Below are 17,420 nucleotides of genomic sequence, written 5' to 3'. Positions count from 1 at the left end.
TAGAATTTTCTTTGTATTAATTCTGTATTTACTTTTTCTTGGGAGGTGTATATGGTTCTTTGGTTAAATATTTGTTAATAGAAGATTGTAATACAATAGCACGTTAAATTCATATCGCCAATGATGAGAACGGTAGAGACAGAGATCGCCCACCTTCTGCAGAGTGAAACCAAATCTCTCTACTCAGAGTGACTACCTCTAAAGGAGTCATGTGCTTCTTTGCACGGGGCTTCTCATATCCTTGAGCCTTTGTTAACTTTTATTAAATGTACAGTCTAAACTCCTTTGTGTTTGGGGGAAATCATGGAGAGACATATGCCCTAGTTTGAGCAAAATGGGTTAGGGCATGGAGAAGATGATTTTAAGGTGACAGAATAAGGAGAGTTGGCGTAGGTCACATATGACCACCAGAACACGTTGGTAGAACATGGAAAAGTGCTTTGGGGAAGGCTAGAAATTATTAGGTGAAGAGTACTCAGTAGAATAGTATAAAAGGGATAGGGACTTAGCTATTTTTATCCATGTATTAAAAAGAATTGTTGCAGCCGGAAAGCCACAAAGGTCTCAGAAACGAAGGTCACGTGTAATTTCTATCAACACATAATGAATGAATCCAAGGGCAATGTAGTCTTTGACTGTTAGAGGTGTTGAGAATGTGGCTCAAACCTTCCAGGGAAAAGGAGAAGGGGAGAAGTCTAGAGGGTAGACCAAGACTACCTCCAAAATCATCTTGAACTTTTACAAAAGACTATAATTCATCCCTGTGCCCTTAGAAGATGTAGTGGTAGTATTTTCCAAAAAACAAAAGCAAAAACAAAAAAAAACAGATTCCATTTTGTACAAATATGAGAGAACAGAACAGTTTTATTACAGTAACAATAAGCAAACAATTCAATTGGGTGGGATAGCAGTTAGTTTCACAAGAAAAGGAGAGAACTTGTTATTCAGCAAATTGGTTGGTGTTGGTCAAAGAGTTTCTACAGATACATCTGAATATACCAAACATTGTTCTCTTATCTGTTGAATCTCTATCTTTCACTCTTTCTCGCATTTCACATAGTTGAGTTCTGAAAGATCTATCTTCCAGACAACTCTTTGTTCGTCAGTGGGCAGAAGATAAGGAACAATTTGAGTCCTTCCGTAAAATTGTAAGTAAACAAATTTCCAATCATCTACAAAGAATTCTATAAACATCTCCATCTATAAGCTTAACTAATGCAAAGAATTGATCTTTCTCATAAACTATAAGGTTAAGATGATCACTGTGGTCCTGAGGGTAAAATAAGTGAGAGGAAGCCACAGGGGGAGATTACCTACCAATCTAGAAAGAATCTAGAGGAGAAACATTTACTAGGGATAAACAGAGAAAGCTTGGGGTCATCTTCTTTGGTCTCCTGCATTCCTTCTCTCTGTGTCTCTGAGAAAGAATTCACCAGTTAGGGAGCATCAATACATTGTGCTTTGGAGTTTCACAGATTGAGAACTTGTCCCTCCCCTGTTAAATCAATCAAACATATACCAATTGCCAACAGTGAACTTTACTCTCCTGAGTCCTGAGAGTCTGAGAGACAGAAAGATGAGAATGCTCTGACTTATATGGGGCAGGGCCAGCTGAACATATGCAGGAAGTATAGACACATTTTCCTGAAGTTTAATCTTAATGTCTAATCCTCAAACAGAGAGAAAACAAAGGAAACAATATTCAACAAGCCTAAGATGAATTCAACTATCCCGCTCTGATTCTCAACTTCGTCTCTGGCATTTTGCTGCCTTGTAGCACAGAGAGCCTCCCTTTCTGCCAATTCCCTCCTCATGTGCATCACTTGCTTTTGCTGTTCTAGTTCATCCTCCAGCATTCTGATTTTCTCTTCATACTCCTGTCTTATCTGCGCTTTCTGTCTCTCTAGCTCTGCTCTGTAATTTTCTTGCATCACTCGGATTTGTTTCTGAATCTCCTCCTCAGCCTTTTGGTACATGTTGTTCGTGAAGCATCTGCCTTTGCACTCTGCGACCACGCGCTGGACCAGGACCAGCAGCTGCTCCCTCTGGTCCTCCTGCGCAGCTCCTGCCGCCTTGTTGTTGAACACACAGTAGCGATCTCCGAACATGCCCATCAGCTCTTGAATGCCTTTTGGAGCTTCCTTTAAGTAGTCACGGAAATCGATGCCTTCCAAGTCATCTTTCCGGGTGAATAAGAGGATCATGTGTCTCCTAGCTCTCTCTCCAAACATTTTCAGGATCTTTTCCGTGGCTCTGCGGTCTTCCGGCGTGTAACGGCCCAGCGGGATGACGAGGAGCAGAGCATGAGGCCCTGGCGAGGTCAGGGCCATGCAGCGAGCAATCTCCTTGCAAGTGTCAGCATCCTGTACCTCTGTGTCAAAGATGCCAGGTGTATCCACCACGACAACTTCCCTCCCCTTCCAGGTGCTGTTTCCTTTCTTACAGGACCTGGTGATGGATACTGCGGAAAAGCCAGAAGGAAACATTTTCTTTCCGAGGATGCTGTTTCCTGTTGCACTTTTTCCTGCCCCAGTCTTACCCACTAAGACGAGTCTCAGTTGTGAATCTCTGGGCTCTTGGTTTCCAAGCCCTGGCACAACAGGAAATAAAAGTCGTAGCGTTAGAAGGAACTTCAACTGTCTCCCCTGCAAGTCCCCTGCCCACTGGTGCCTTTCTCTGTTGCCTGCTAGGGTCCTCTGCACTCAAGGGATGTCTATAGAGAGCCCTCTGGGCTCGTGCTCCTCTTGCAGTATTTGAGGACCACCCAGGTAATTTTCAGCATCCCCTTGCGCTTCCTACTGTGACCTTGCGTAGGTAAGTAGCCCACAGAGGAGGAAACAAAATGCTTAAGAAGAGAACTCTGAGCTGCTACTGGTAGCTGGTCCTCATAAGATAACACAGGAAGTAACACAAAATTGACGTTGCATATTTTACTTCCCAGGAAAGTTCAAAGTTAATATCAGAGCAGCAGAGCACAGCAACTGAAACCTTAAGTTACAAACCAAATCATCTAATAGCTCTTCCTGTGTTTGTATTCAGCAAGTCTCTGCATATCTCTTTAATGTGCCTATAAGGTCAAAGTCTGCCCGATTTGTTAGGCATAGACCCGGGACCGGTGGGAAGACAACTGGCAATCACGTTTGAGAGGCTGTTTTCCTGAGAAGACAGACCCTGCCAGCCGGCCCTTGAATGTAAGACTGATTCCTGCATGAGGAATCCTGTGTTATAACTACCTATTTCTGCTTTGAGACAATGCATACATTATCCCACTTACAACCTCATAGACACTGTTACAAACCCCAATTAGTTTTCAGGGCTATCATCCCCAAAGCCAAGAGCCAACTAAACGGTTGATGTTTTAGTTTCTCAGGCTAAAAATCTAGGCGTCACCCTTGACTCCTCTCTCTCCCCTTCTTTCCATATCCAACCCATCAGCTGGTTCTCTTGGCTCCAAATCTGTTCGCTTCTCTCTATTTTGAAGATCATCATACTAGCCCAAGTTATATCCCCATCCATGCTTCAGTAGTCTCCTAACTGGTCTCTCTACTTCCGCTTTGGCCCTTTCAGTCTATTCTGTAAAGTGGAATAATCTTTTAAAAATATCAATCAAACAGAAGAGGGAAATTGCAGAACCTCCCACTCCGGCTTCCACAAAATCTGTAGTTCATCCCCATCTCCCACACACTTTATGGTGAAGCTTTTGCTCATCCCTGGGTCCCTAAGGCAGAGTTTCTCACATTTGATAACCAGAATCCTGGGGTGAAAGAAGTAAATTTCCCAAAGCCGAGAACACTGGATACAGGATGGCTAAGATTACCTAAGGAAAAATGTGGATGGGAGTTCAGACTATTATTTAGTTAGCATCACAATGGAAGATGCCAACTATAGGATATTCTGAGGGCATTGGTTGACCTTAGAGACAGGGAGTAGGAAAATCATGGCTGGCGAGAAAAAAAGGCACCAAAGGCCAGTGCCAACACTGCAAAAATTGGCCAATGTTGACAGCAAATGGATGGCAATCTATGATAGATGGCTAACACAGCCATGAATTATTCCCTCTCTGTACTCATGCCTCTTGGGAATGTGGATATGCAGCTACTCTCATCAAGATGCTGAGTCCGTTTCTCCAACCCTTGAATCTGACTGGGCCATGTGACTTGCTTTGGACAGTAAGGTCGTGAAAACATGATCAAGCAGAGACTCCAGAAGTGCTGACTTATTGTAGTTTGCCTTCTCTTTCTGCTTTTCAGAACCTTACAACTGCCCTGGACTAGCCTACTGGATGAGAGACACAAGGGCCGGTTATCCCTGTCCCCCTGGTCTGCCCAAGAGCTTGCTGACTGCCAGACATGTCTATGAGGCTAGCCGAGATTATCCAGTTGCATCCTGAACCACCAGCCTACCACACATGCATGAGTGAGTCTGGCTGAGATTAGCCAAGTTGATCCAGACCCAAAGACTGCCCAACTAACCCACAAAACCAAGAGCCAACTAAACGGTTGTTGTTTTAGGCTCCTAAATTGTGTGGTGGTTTGCTAAACCAGCAAAAGCTCAAACGATATAATCAATTTCTATGGATAAGGGAGTAGAGGGAGGGTTATGTGAGGAACGGAGTGATCAGTCTGTTGAATTTGTTGGTTATAGTGAGGCCACCAGCAACAGGGAAATTAGGGACCTGAATGAGGAATTAATTATGCCCATGTTCCTCCTTCCCAATCCTCTCTTGGGCTGAAGAGAGGGGCAGAGAAACAACCAGGGAGGCTACAACCCGCTGTTCTGGTGTGTCCACGCTGTAGGAAGTAGCACACAAGAAACCTCATCAAGCCCATATCAATCAGGAGATTCTAACTCTCTTCCTCTTAGCTGTTAAGCTACATCACAAGGAGAAGCCGTAGAGGGTCGAGAGAAATGAGAGAGCAGAGTAAATGAAGGGAAAATAAGAAATGTGGTTGAAAATGTTTTGCTCTTGCGCAGATGGGGACTGACTGACAGGACAGGAGAGCCCCGGCCCTCCTCCCCCAAGCCTGGCAGCCTCTCACCGTGGCTGGTCCTGGAGTTGCTGGGGTAATGGGCCGCCATTGTACTTTGAATTCCTGGAAATAAAGAAAAATAACTATGTCATTTCAGGGAAGTGGAGAGTAATTGGAAACTGGAAATGTTATCCTCATGTAACCAACAGTTTCTTTTTTTTTTCATAAACTTGCTTGCTACTCAGTTTCTCTTCCTCTATTTCCCAATACTTCTCCATTCTCTGTTTTCAATCTCATTTTCAGATTGTTCATTTTTCTTTACACAAATGTAAGTGCTTCAGGGTCTTCCTTGGCACTGGTTCTGGGTGCCCTTCCCCACTCTATTCAGTGAATGATTGCTTTGAATGCCATTTATATGTAGCCTGCAGCCTAGACCCTTCTCAGAGTTCCAAACTTTTAAATCCCATTCAACTTCTCCAGTTGGCAATTTTATGGGCATCTCACACAGAACTCAGACAAAATGGAACCCTTGACCTCCAGCCCCAGCCTGGTCCCCATTTCAGTAAAGGGCACCACCAAATGGCTCACGCAGAATCTTGGGGTCCTCCACAACGCTTCTTTCCTCACTTGCTCATCAGTCTGGCACCAAATCCTATTGATTTTACTTCCAAAAAATGCAAAGTTCTCCGTTTCTCCCCATCTCCATGTTAATCCAACCCACTGTCATTTGACTGCAATGTAATAGGCTCCCAACTGATATTGCCTCTTCAATCCCTTCTCCACTCAATAATCAGATGCCTTTTTAAAACTGAAATTTGATTTTTTTCCCCTTGTTTAAATTCTTTAATGGATTCCTTTTGCTTTTTATTGTTCAAATAGTTGAAAACCCTTGGAATGGTCCAAAAGGCCCTGCATGCTCATTTACTCTCTCTCTCTCTTTCAGAAGGCTTGAACCATACTGGCCTCCTCAATGTCCCCTGAATCCTCTAAGCTCCCTCCAGCTCCTAGACCCTTGGGGAATATTTCCCCCTCCCTGGAGCACTCCCACACCCTTCCAATGCCCAACTCATTTCTTCTCAGCCCTGAGGCTTCAGTATTCTGTTATTTCTCCAGAGAGGGCTTCTCCACCCCCATCACCAACCAACAAGTTAGCTCTGGTGTGGAGTTTGTGCTAGCCACACTCCAAGGGATTCTATAGAATACGTACCACAATAGGAAGTTGTTCGTCTGATTTTTTTACTGTCTCCTCGTAGACTGTAAGCTTTGTGATGGTGAACCGTCTGTGTCTTGTGTGCCCCGTTATTCCCTAGGGACAAGCACAATATTGGACAAAGCATGGATCTCAATAAATATTTATTAAATAAATGAATTGATTTTAAAAAATCTCCCTGATTCTTGCCTCCTCTCTGATTGAGCTTTATGTCCAGCCCAATCTGTCTTGTGAAAAAGATGATCATTTCCTTATCTTTTTTTAAATTAATTAATTTATTTTTTGGCTGCATTGGGTCTTCATTGCTGTGCGCGGGCTTTCTCTAGTTGCGGCGAGTGGGGGCTACTCTTCACTGCAGTGTGCGGGCTTCTCATTGCAGGGGCTTCGCTTGTTGCAGAGCACAGGCTCTAGGCACGTGTGCTTCAGTAGTTGTGGCACGTGGGCTCAGTAGTTGTGGCTCATGGGCTCTAGAGCTCAGGCTTTGTAGTGGTGGCACACGGGTTTAGTTGCCCCATGGCCTGTGGGATCTTCCCGGACCAGGGATCGAACCTGTGTCCCCTGCATTGGCAGGCAGATTCTTAACCACTGTGCCACCAGGGAAGTCCCCTATCCTTTCCTTATTAACAACACCTAGCGTCCTTGAAACACGGTAATACGTTTTAAAGGTTTTCTTTCATTGTTACCTACTAACGTTGGGCAACGGAGAAAGCCATTTGAAGAACTCTTAGCAGATCAGATTTTAAGTAGGACAGGCTGAAATGCTAGTTGTTAAAGAAAGGCTATCTGATAGGAAGCCAACAAATACAAATTTCAAACACTGTTAGAAAGACAAGAACTTCTTTTGAAAGTGGATTAGGAATAAGGAGTAGAAAGCAGCTTCTTGTAAACTGGGAGGAGAAATCACTGAATTATTAAAAATCAGCTTTGGTCACAAAGTTGATGTTGGTGATTGATTTTAGGAGAAGGAGTAAGATACCAGAAATAGGAAAATAAAAGGTTTGGGGTGTTTCTTAAACACCATTCTTAAGAACGGTGTTTCCATTCAGTCTGTGGACTCTCTCTTCAGCATTCTTTAATGCTGTTCTCTTTCTCCTAATTCTGATGTAAAACCAGAGGACTGAACTTCTCTCCATACTGACACTGGATGGCTGAATTCTCCTCCTACTGCCTAAGGAAGAAGCATCCATTGATCCCCAGCTTCTCCTGAACTGTAGACAGTAACATGGGTTGGCATCTCCCTCCTCCTATCTCCTAAAAGTTCCCCTTCCCCATCTCTGGGTGAAGCCCACGACGGGACTGTTCCTGAGGAGGCAGGTCCAAAGGGGCAGCTCTGAGCAGATCGTTAACTGGGTAACAGAATCTCTGATCCTAACCATGTGCTGGCTTTGTGACACGGGGCTGCTGACCTGCACCTCTTGCATCTCCTTGTGCTCTTTTCACCACCAGCTCCCCACACAGCTAATTCTGTCTGCTCAGCCAACACAAACCCTGAAAGCTTCAACTTTACTTATAAATTCTATCAATGGTGAAAACAATCATTTATTCCTACAAGTATCCTCTGAGCAGTGACTGCTGAAAGAGTTATCAATTTGTAGGACTCAGCCTTCAAAACAGATTACTGCCTAAAATCAGCAAAGACAGGAGACAGGAACCAATGAGAAATATATTCTGAGAGCAAGTTTGCAGGGAGTTTTAAGATATAGATCCAGAAGAGAAGTCCCCCCTCCACCAAATCACACATTTCCCTCCCTCTCTTCCCACTCCCACAAACACCCCTATTCCCTTACCTAAAAAAAATCTGGGTCCTGCTCCTTTCTCTAACTTTGAAAGCAATGCTAAACCAGGAGGCGACACTAAGCTATCAAGAAGGAAGAGGAGAGAGGAAGTGAGGGGAGGAGCTGTCCAAACTTGCTTATGCAAGAGACCTGCCCACATTATCACCTAGCAGTGCCAGAACTTTCTGCAATGATGAGATTGTTTTGTGTGGTTCAGTATGGTAGCCCTGAGCCACATGGGCTACTGAGCTCATGAAATGTGATGAGTGTGATTGAAGAACTGAATTTTTAATTTTATTCCATTTTGATTAATTTAAAGTTAAATAGTCACATCTGCATAGTTGCTACCATATCAGACCACGCAAAGACTCTATTGGGAGGGACGAAATGTGGGTCATGCCGTGAAGTTTGAGAAAAAACTACTGGGTCAAAACCAGGGAGTTGCCGCTCAGAGTGTGGCCAAGATGGTGGAGTAGGAAAACCCTGGGCTCACCTCTTCCTATGGGCACACCAAAATTACAGCTATTTAGAAAGCAATTGTGACCTGAAAACTACTAGAAAAGATTCCCCACAACTATAGATATAAAGAAGGAACCACAAGACAGATAGGAAGGGGTATAGTCAAGGCCCACACCACTAAGTAGGTGACACATAAATGGGAAGATAATTGCAATTACAAAGGTTCTCCCCAAGGAGCAAGGGGTCTGGGCCCCACTTCAGGCTCCCCAGCCTGGGGGATCCTGCACCAGAAAGACAAGCCACCAAAATATCTGACTTGTATGGCCAGAGGGGCTTGCACATGGGAGAGCAAGAAGGCTCTGGGAAACAGAGACCCCATTTTTAAAGGGCACTGGCAAAATCTCCATGCTCTGAGACCCAGCATAGAAGCAGTGATTTGAAAGGAGCCTGGGGCAGACTCACTGGCTGATCCTGGAGAGCCTCCCAGAGAGGCAGGAGGCAAGGAGGACTCCCCTAGTGACATAGACTCTGGCAGCAGCTGTTTTGGGGAGTTCGTTGTATGACAAGGACACCTGCCATAGAATGGAGTCTTCTCCATTCTTGGAGACTTCCCTCTAGCCTATTCTTGCCAGGGGCTTACCTGCTCACCAGCCAATTGGCACCAGTCCCAGAGCCTCCCAAGCCAAACAGCCAGCCATGAGAGCACTCAATGCCACTCACCCGGAAACTGGCACCCGCCCTGCACACTCTGGACCCTGCAGGCAGCCACCCCAAACCTGGACCCACCCACCAGTGGGCCAGCACTAGCCCTGGAACACCACAGGTCCCACAGCCAGCTGCACCGAATCCCAGCCCCACCCAGCAGCAGGCCAGCAGCCAGAGCACAAGCCAGGGCCTGGCAGCCAACTGGGCCAGAAAAACCTACAAAGAATACTCTACCCAGCAAGGCTCTCGTTCAGATTTCATGGAGAGATCAAAAGCTTTACAGACAAGTAAAAGGTAAAAGAGTTCAGCACCACCAAACCAGCTTTATAACAAATGTCAAAGGAACTTCTCTAGGCGAACAAGAAAAAGCCACCAGTGGAAACCAGAAAATTACAAAACAGAAAAAGCTCATTGGTAAAGGCAAACATAAAGGTGAGAAATTATCTACATACAAAGCTAGTAGGAAGGTTAAAAGAGAAGAGCAGTAAAATAATTTATATCCACAATAAGCACTTAAGGGACACACAAAGCAATTAGATGTAAAATATGATATCAAAAACAGTAATGAGAGGAGGAGAGTACAAAAGCAGGGATTTAAAAATGCATTTGAAATTAAGATATCAGCAACTTAAAACAATCATATATATATACACCTCATGGCAACCACAAACCAAATATCTATTATAGATACACAGACACACACACACACAAACACACACACACACACACACACACACAAGGAAAAAGGAAAAGAGAAAAAAGAAAAAGGAATCCAAACATAACACTAAAGATAGTGATCAAATCACAAGAGAAGAGACAAAAGAAAAAGAAATTTATAAAAACACCTACAAAAACACCCACAAACAATTAACCAAATGGCAATCAGAACATACATATCAATAATTAAACGTAAATGGACTCAATGCTCCCATCAAAAGACACAGAGTGGCTGAATGGATACAAAAACAAGACCCATATATATACTGTCTACAAGAGACTCATGTCAGATCTAAGGACACACACCAGCTGAAAGTGAGGGGTTGGAGTCCCTCCCATCAGGAAGCTTGCACAAGCCTCTTAGATAGCCTCATCCACCAAAGACCAGACAACAGAAGCAAGAAGAACTATAATCCTGCAGCCTGGGAACGAAAACCACAATCACAGAAAGAGAGATAAAATGAAAAGGCAGAGGACTATGTCCCAGATGAAGGAACAAGATAAAACCCCAGAAAAACAATTAAATGAAGTGGAGATTGGCAACTTTCCAGAAAAAGAATTCAGAATAATGATAGTGAAGATGATCAAGGACCTCAGAAAAAGAATGGAGGCAAGGATTGAGAAGATGCAAGAAATGTTTAACAAAGACTTACAAGAACTAAAGAACAAACAAACAGAGATGAATAATACAATAACTGAAATGAAAAATACACTAGAAGGAATCAATAGCAGAATAAATGAGGCACAACGGATAAATGACCTGGAAGACAAAATGGTGGAAATCATTGCTGCAGAACAAAATAAAGAAAAAAGAAAGAAAAGAAATGAAGACGGCCTAAGAGACCTCTGGACTAATATTAAATGTGCCAACATTCGCATTACTGGGGCCCCAGAAGGAGAAGACACAGAGAAAGGATCCGAGAACATATTTGAAGAGATTATAATGGAAAAGTTCCTTAACATGGGAAAGGAAATAGCCAGCCAAATCCAGGAAGCACAGAGAGTCCCAGGCAGGATGAACACAAGGAGAAACATGCAGAGACACATAGTCACCAAACTGACAAAAATTAAAGACAAAGAAAAATTATTAAAAGCAACAAGGGAAAAATGACATATAACATACAAGGGAACTCCCATAAGGTTAACAGCTGATTTCTCAGCAGAAACTCTGCAAGCCAGAAAGGAGTGCCACCATATATTTAAAGTGATGAATGGGAAGAAACTATAACCAAGAATACTCTACCCAGCGAGGATCTCATTCAGATTTGAAGGAGAAATCAGAAAGTTTACAGACAAGCAAAAGCTAAGAGAATTCAGCACCACCAAACCAGCTCTACAGCAAATGCTAAAGGAACTTCTCTAAGTGGGAAACACAAGAGAAGAAAAGGACCTACAAAAACAAACCGGAAACAATTAAGAAAATGGTAATAGGAACATACGTATTGATAATTACCTTAAATGTGAATGGATTAAATGCTCCAAGCAAAAGACACAGACTGGATAAATGGATACAAAACAAGACCCCTATATATGCTGTCTACAAGAGACCCACTTCAGACCTAGGGACACATACAGACAGAAAGTGAGGGGATGGAGAAAGATACTCCATGCGAATGGAAATCAAAAGAAAGCTGGAGTAGCAATACTCATATCAGATAAAATAGACTTTGAAATAAAGTATGTTACAAGAGACAAGGAAGGACACTACACAATGATCAAGGCATCAATCCAAGAAGATATAACAATTATAAATATGTATGCACCCAACATAGGAGCACCTCAATACATAAGGCAAATGCTAACAGCTATAAAAGAGATAATTGACAGTAACACAATAATAGTGGGGGACTTTAACACCCCACTTACACCAATGGACAGATCACCCAAACAGAAAATTAATAAGGAAACACAAGCTTTAAATGACAAAATAGACCAGATAGATTTAATTGACATTTCTAGGACATTCCATCCGAAAACAGCAGATTACACTTTCTTCGCAAGTGCACATGGAAACTTCTCCAGGATAGATCACATCTTGGGTCACATATGAAGTCTCAGTAAATTTAAGAAAACTGAAATTGTGTCAAGCATCTTTTCCGACCACAACACTATGAAATTAGAAATAAATTACAGGAAAAAAAGAAACGTAAAAGTCTCCAAACACATGGAGACTAAACAGTATGCTACTAAATAACCAAGGGATCACTGAAGAAAACAAAGAGGAAATGAAAAAATACCTAGAGACAAATGACAATGCAAACATGACAATCCAAAACCTATGGGATTCAGCAAAAACAGTTCTAAGAGGGAAGTTTCTAGCAATACAGTCCTACTTCAAGAAACAAGAAAAATATCAAATAAACAATCTAACCTTACACCTAAAGGAACTACAGAAAGAAGAACAAACAAAACCCAAAGTTAGTAGAAGGAAGGAAATCATAAAGATCAGAGCAGAAATAAATGAAACAGAAAGAAAGAAAACAGTAGCAAAGATCAATGAAACTAAAACCTGGTCTTTGAGAAGATAAACAAAATTTATAAACCTTTAGCAGGACTCATCAAGAAAAAGAGGGAGGGGACTCAATCAATAAAATTAGAAATGAAAAAGGAGAAGTTACAACAGACACCGCAGAAATACAAAAGATTACGAAGGATTGTAAGAGACGACTATGAACAACAATATATGCCAATAAAATGAACAACAGACAAGAAATGGAAAAATTCCTAGAAAGGTACAATCTCCAAAGACTGAACCAGGAAGAAATAGAAAATATGAACAGACCAAAAACTAGTAATGGAACTGAATGAGTTATTAAACGACTCCCAACAAACAAAAGTCCAGGACCAGGCAGCTTCACAAGTGAATTCTACCAAACGTTTATGAAAGAGTTATCAGCTCTCCTTCTCAACTGTTTCAAAAAACTGCAGAGGGAGGAACACCCCCAAACTCATTCTATGAGGCCAGCATCACTCTGATACCAAAACCAGACAAAGATATCACAAAACAGAAAACTACAGGCCAATATCACTGATGAAAATAGATGCAAAAATCCTCAACAAAATATTAGCAAACCAAATCTAACAATACATTAAAAGGATCATACACCATGATCAAGTGGGATCTATCCAAGGATGTGAGAATTTTTCAACATCTGCAAATCAATCAGTGTGATATACCACATTAACAAACTGAAGAATACAAATCATATGATCATTTCAATAGATGCAGAAAAAGCTTTCGATAAAATTCAACATCCATTCATAATAAAAACTCTCCAGGAAGTGGACATAGAGGGAACATACTTCAACATAATAAAGGCCATCTATGACAAACCCACAGCTAACATCATACTCAACAGTGAAAAGCTGAAAGCATTTCCTCTACGATCAGGAACAAGACAAAGATGCCCACCTTCACCACTTTTATTCAACATAATTTTGGAAGTCCTAGCCACAGGAATCAGAGAAGAAAAAGAAATAAAAGGAATCCAAATCAGACAGGAAGAAGTAAAACTGTCACTGTTTGAAGATGACATGATACCATACATAGAAAATCTTAAAGACGCCACCAGAAAACTATTAGAGCTCATCAATGAATTCAGTAAAATTGCAGGATACAAAATTAATACACAGAAATCTGTTGCATTTCTATACACTAACAATGAACTATCAAAAAGAGAAATTGAGTATATGTATAACTGATTCACTTTGTTATAAAGCAGAAGCTAACACACCATTGTAAGGCAATTATACTTCAATAAAGATGTTTAAAAAAAAAAAAGAGAGAGAAATTGAGAACACAATCCCATTTACCGTTGCATCAAAAAGAATGAAATACCTAGGAATAAATCTACCTAAGGAGGGAAAATACCTGTACTCTGAAAACTATAAGACACTGATGAAAGAAATTAAAGATGACACAAACAGAATGAAAGATAATACTGTGTTCTTGGATTGGAAGAATTAAGATTGTTAAAATGACCGTACTACCCAAGGCAATCTACAGATTCAATGCAATCCCTATCAAAATGTCAACGGCATTTTTTACAGAACTAGAACAAATAATTTTAAAATTTGTATGGAAACACAAAACACCCAGAGAAGTGAAAACAATCTTTTAAAAAAATTCCTTTATTTATTTCTCTTTATTTATTTTTGGCTGCGTTGGGTCTTTGTTGCTGTGTGCGGGCTTTCTCTAGTTGCAGCGAGCGGGGTCTACGCCCCATGTCCCCTGCCTTGGCAGGCGGATTCTTAACCACTGCGCCACCAGGGAAGTCCAGCCAAAACAATCTTGAGAAAGACGGACAGTTCTGGAGGAATTACACTCCTTGACTTCAAACTATACTATTTAAAAAGCTACAGTAATGAAAACAATATGGTACTGGCACTAAAACAGACACATAGATTAATGAAGCAGAACAGAGAGCCCAGAAATAAACCCATGCACATATGGTCAAAGGAAGCAAGAATATACAATGGGGAAAAGACATTCTCTTCAATAAGTGGTGCTAGGAAACTTAAACAGCTACATGTAAAAGAGTGACATTAGGACATTTTCTAACACCATATCCAAAAAGAAACTCAAATTGGGTTAAAGACCTAAATGTAAGACTGGATACCATATAACCCCTAGAGGAAGACATAAGCAGAACACTCTTGACAGAAATCGCAGCTATATTTTTTTTTGCATCTGTCTCCTAAAGCAGAGGAAATAGTATAAAAGCAAAAATAAGCAGATGGGACCTAATTAAACTTCAAAGCTTTTGCACAGCAAAGGAAACCATCAACAAAACAAAAACACAACCTAGAGAATGGGAGAAAATATTTGCAAATGATATGACACACAAGGGGTTAATATTCAAAATATAGAAGCAGCTCATACAACTCAACATCAAAAGCAAACAACTTGATTTAAAAATAGGCAGGGGCTTCCCTGGTGGTGCAGTGGTTGAGAGTCTGCCTGCCAATGCAGGGGACACGGGTTCGAACCCTGGTCTGGGAGGATCCCACATGCCGCGGAGCAACTAGGCCCGTGAGCCACAATTACTGAGCCTGCGCGTCTGGAGCCTGTGCTCCGCAACAAGAGAGGCCGCGACAGTGAGAGGCCCGCGCACCGCAATGAAGAGTGGCCCCCACTTGCCGCAACTAGAGAAAGCCCTCGCACAGAAACGAAGACCCAACACAGCCAAAATAAATAAATAAATTTATAAAAAAACAAAAAAAAATAGGCAGAAGACCTGAATACAGTTTCCCAAAGCAGACAAACAGATAGCCAACAGGCACATGAGAAGATGCTCAACATCGTTAATCATCAGGGAAATGCAAATCAAAACCACAATGAGATATCACCTCATATCTGTCAGAATGGCTGCCATCAAAAAGAATACAAATTACAAAAGTTGGTGAAGATGTGGAGAAAAGGGACCCCTCCTGCACTGCTGGTGGCAATGTAACTTGGTGCAGCCATTGTGGAAAACAATATGGAGGCTCCTCAATACTAAAAATAGAAGTACCACGTGACCCCACAATTCCACTCCTGGGTATATATCTGAAAAAACAAAACAAAAACAAAAACACTAATTCGAAAAGATACATGCACCCCGATGTTCATGGCAGCATTATCTACAATTGTCGAGACATGAAAGCTATCTAAGTGTCCATCGACAGATGAATGGATTAAGAAAATGTGGTATATATATATATATATATATATACACAATGCAATAGTACTGAGCCATACAAAGAAAGAAAATTTGCCATTTGCAAGAACATGGATGGACTTGGAGGGTATTATGCAAGTGAAATAAGTCAGAGAGAGAAAGACAAATACTGTGTAATATCACTTATATGTGGACTCTAAAAAATACCACAAACTAGTGAATAGAACAAAAAAGAAGCAGACTCACAGATACAGAGAACAAACTAGTGGTTACCAGTGGGGAGAGGGAAGGGAGAGGGGCAATATAGAGGTAGGGGACTAAAAGGTACAAACTAGGTATAAATGGTATAAAATGAGCTACAAGGATATATTGTACAAAACAGGGACTGTAGCCAATATTTTATAATAACTATAAATGGAGTATAACCGTTACATATTGGGAATCACTATATTGTACACCTGTAACTTATATAATAGTGTCCACTAACTATACTTCAATTAAAAGAAAACACAATGAGATATGAACTCACACCTGTTAGGATGACTACATCAAAAAGCCAAGAAATAACAAGTGTTGTGAGGATGTGGAGAAAAGGGAACCTCATGCATGTCGGTAGGAATATAAATTGGTGCAGCCACTGTGGAAAACCGAACGGAGGTTCCTCAAAAAAATTAAAAATAGAACTTCATATGATCCAGCCATCTCACATCTGGGTATTTATCCAAAGAAAATGAAAATACTAACTAGTAGAGATATCTGCACCCCATGTTCATTGCAGCATTATTTACAATAGTCAAGATATGGAGACAACCTAGGTGTCCACTGATGGATGGAAGGATAAAGGAGATACACACACACACACAAATAGTATTCAGCCATAAGAAAGAAGGAAATCATGCCATTTGTGACAACATGGATAGATCTCAGGGCATTATGCTAAGTGAAATTAATCAGACAGAAAGACAAATACTGTACAACCTCAGTTATATGTGGAATCTAGACAAAACAAAAGCCAGGCTCATAGATACAGAGAACAGCATGGTGGTTGCGAGAGGCGGGGGCTGAGGGTGGAAGTGGGAGAAATGGGTGAAAGGGATCAAAAGGTAAAAATAAATAAATAAGTAAATAAGTAAATAAATAAATTAATTAAATGAATACTCGTTGCAACATGTATATACATATATAAGCTCATTACAGGCTCATATATAAGCTCACACATATAAGTCAATACTAAGCTTAGAAATACTGTTTAATTGATTATTGAATCTACTGAAAAAAATGCATGAATTTTATTTTATGCAACTTAAAATTCAATAAAGCTGAAAACTCCTGCCATTTAGGTAAAATTGGATGCGAGTAGGAGAGCCAGTTGTGGTAGACTGATTGTAAAACTGGCCCCAAGTTGTCACACTACCTTGTCTCCAGGCCCTTTAACACTATGAATTTGGTTCTCTTCCCATGCAGAGTTGGAACCTATTTTTGCACCTCCTGAAGCTCAAAACCTCTAAGGCTTTGCAGTTTTATTTTCAACAGTTTCTGCTCTTTTATGCATTTCCTCGTTTTGCTTCATAATTTGACGCCCTTTTTCAACCCATGCACTCCCTTCTTACGCATGTAAAATATCTGTACCACTTTACTAGAAATTCTATGGTAAAGAGACCAGGGGATGATTTTCACACACATCACAGCACAACCCAGGGAAGTCTGTGGTTCACCCATTTCTCAGAATCTTCTCACAATAACAGGAAAGGCTGTTATAAATTCATCTGTGCATAGCACTTCCTCCCTGCCTCAGCCACAACCCTTTCCTGCCTCATCACCTTCACCTTTGGGCTTACCTGTCACACATAGCTGTGGTCGCTTCACAGGACAGAAAGGTTAGGATGCAAGGTCTACTTCTCCTCCTCTACGTGGCGTGATGCTC

At 41.4% G+C, this 17,420-nt stretch overlaps 1 protein-coding gene across 2 annotated transcripts; it reads right to left on the bottom strand.

The window, feature by feature from the left end:
* Positions 1-867: 867 nt before the first annotated feature.
* On the bottom strand, positions 868-17,420 carry LOC132371360 (GTPase IMAP family member 4-like). Of its 2 annotated transcripts, none has more exons than XM_059932595.1 (4): positions 17,335-17,420; positions 6,178-6,276; positions 5,040-5,093; positions 868-2,590 (listed from the first exon to the last, which is right to left on the bottom strand). In XM_059932595.1, exons 3-4 carry the CDS (start codon positions 5,077-5,079, stop codon positions 1,665-1,667), a joined length of 966 nt encoding a protein of 321 aa, XP_059788578.1. In that variant the 5' UTR covers positions 5,080-5,093; positions 6,178-6,276; positions 17,335-17,420; the 3' UTR covers positions 868-1,664. The 2 variants fall into 2 exon arrangements, with proteins under 2 accessions (XP_059788578.1, XP_059788577.1); XM_059932594.1 differs by lacking the exon at positions 17,335-17,420 and adding an exon at positions 7,968-7,997.

The sequence above is a fragment of the Balaenoptera ricei genome, chromosome 9 (assembly GCF_028023285.1).
Source record: "Balaenoptera ricei isolate mBalRic1 chromosome 9, mBalRic1.hap2, whole genome shotgun sequence".
NCBI classification, from domain to species: Eukaryota; Metazoa; Chordata; class Mammalia; order Artiodactyla; family Balaenopteridae; genus Balaenoptera; species Balaenoptera ricei.
This window is presented reverse-complemented; position numbering and strand designations above follow the sequence as displayed.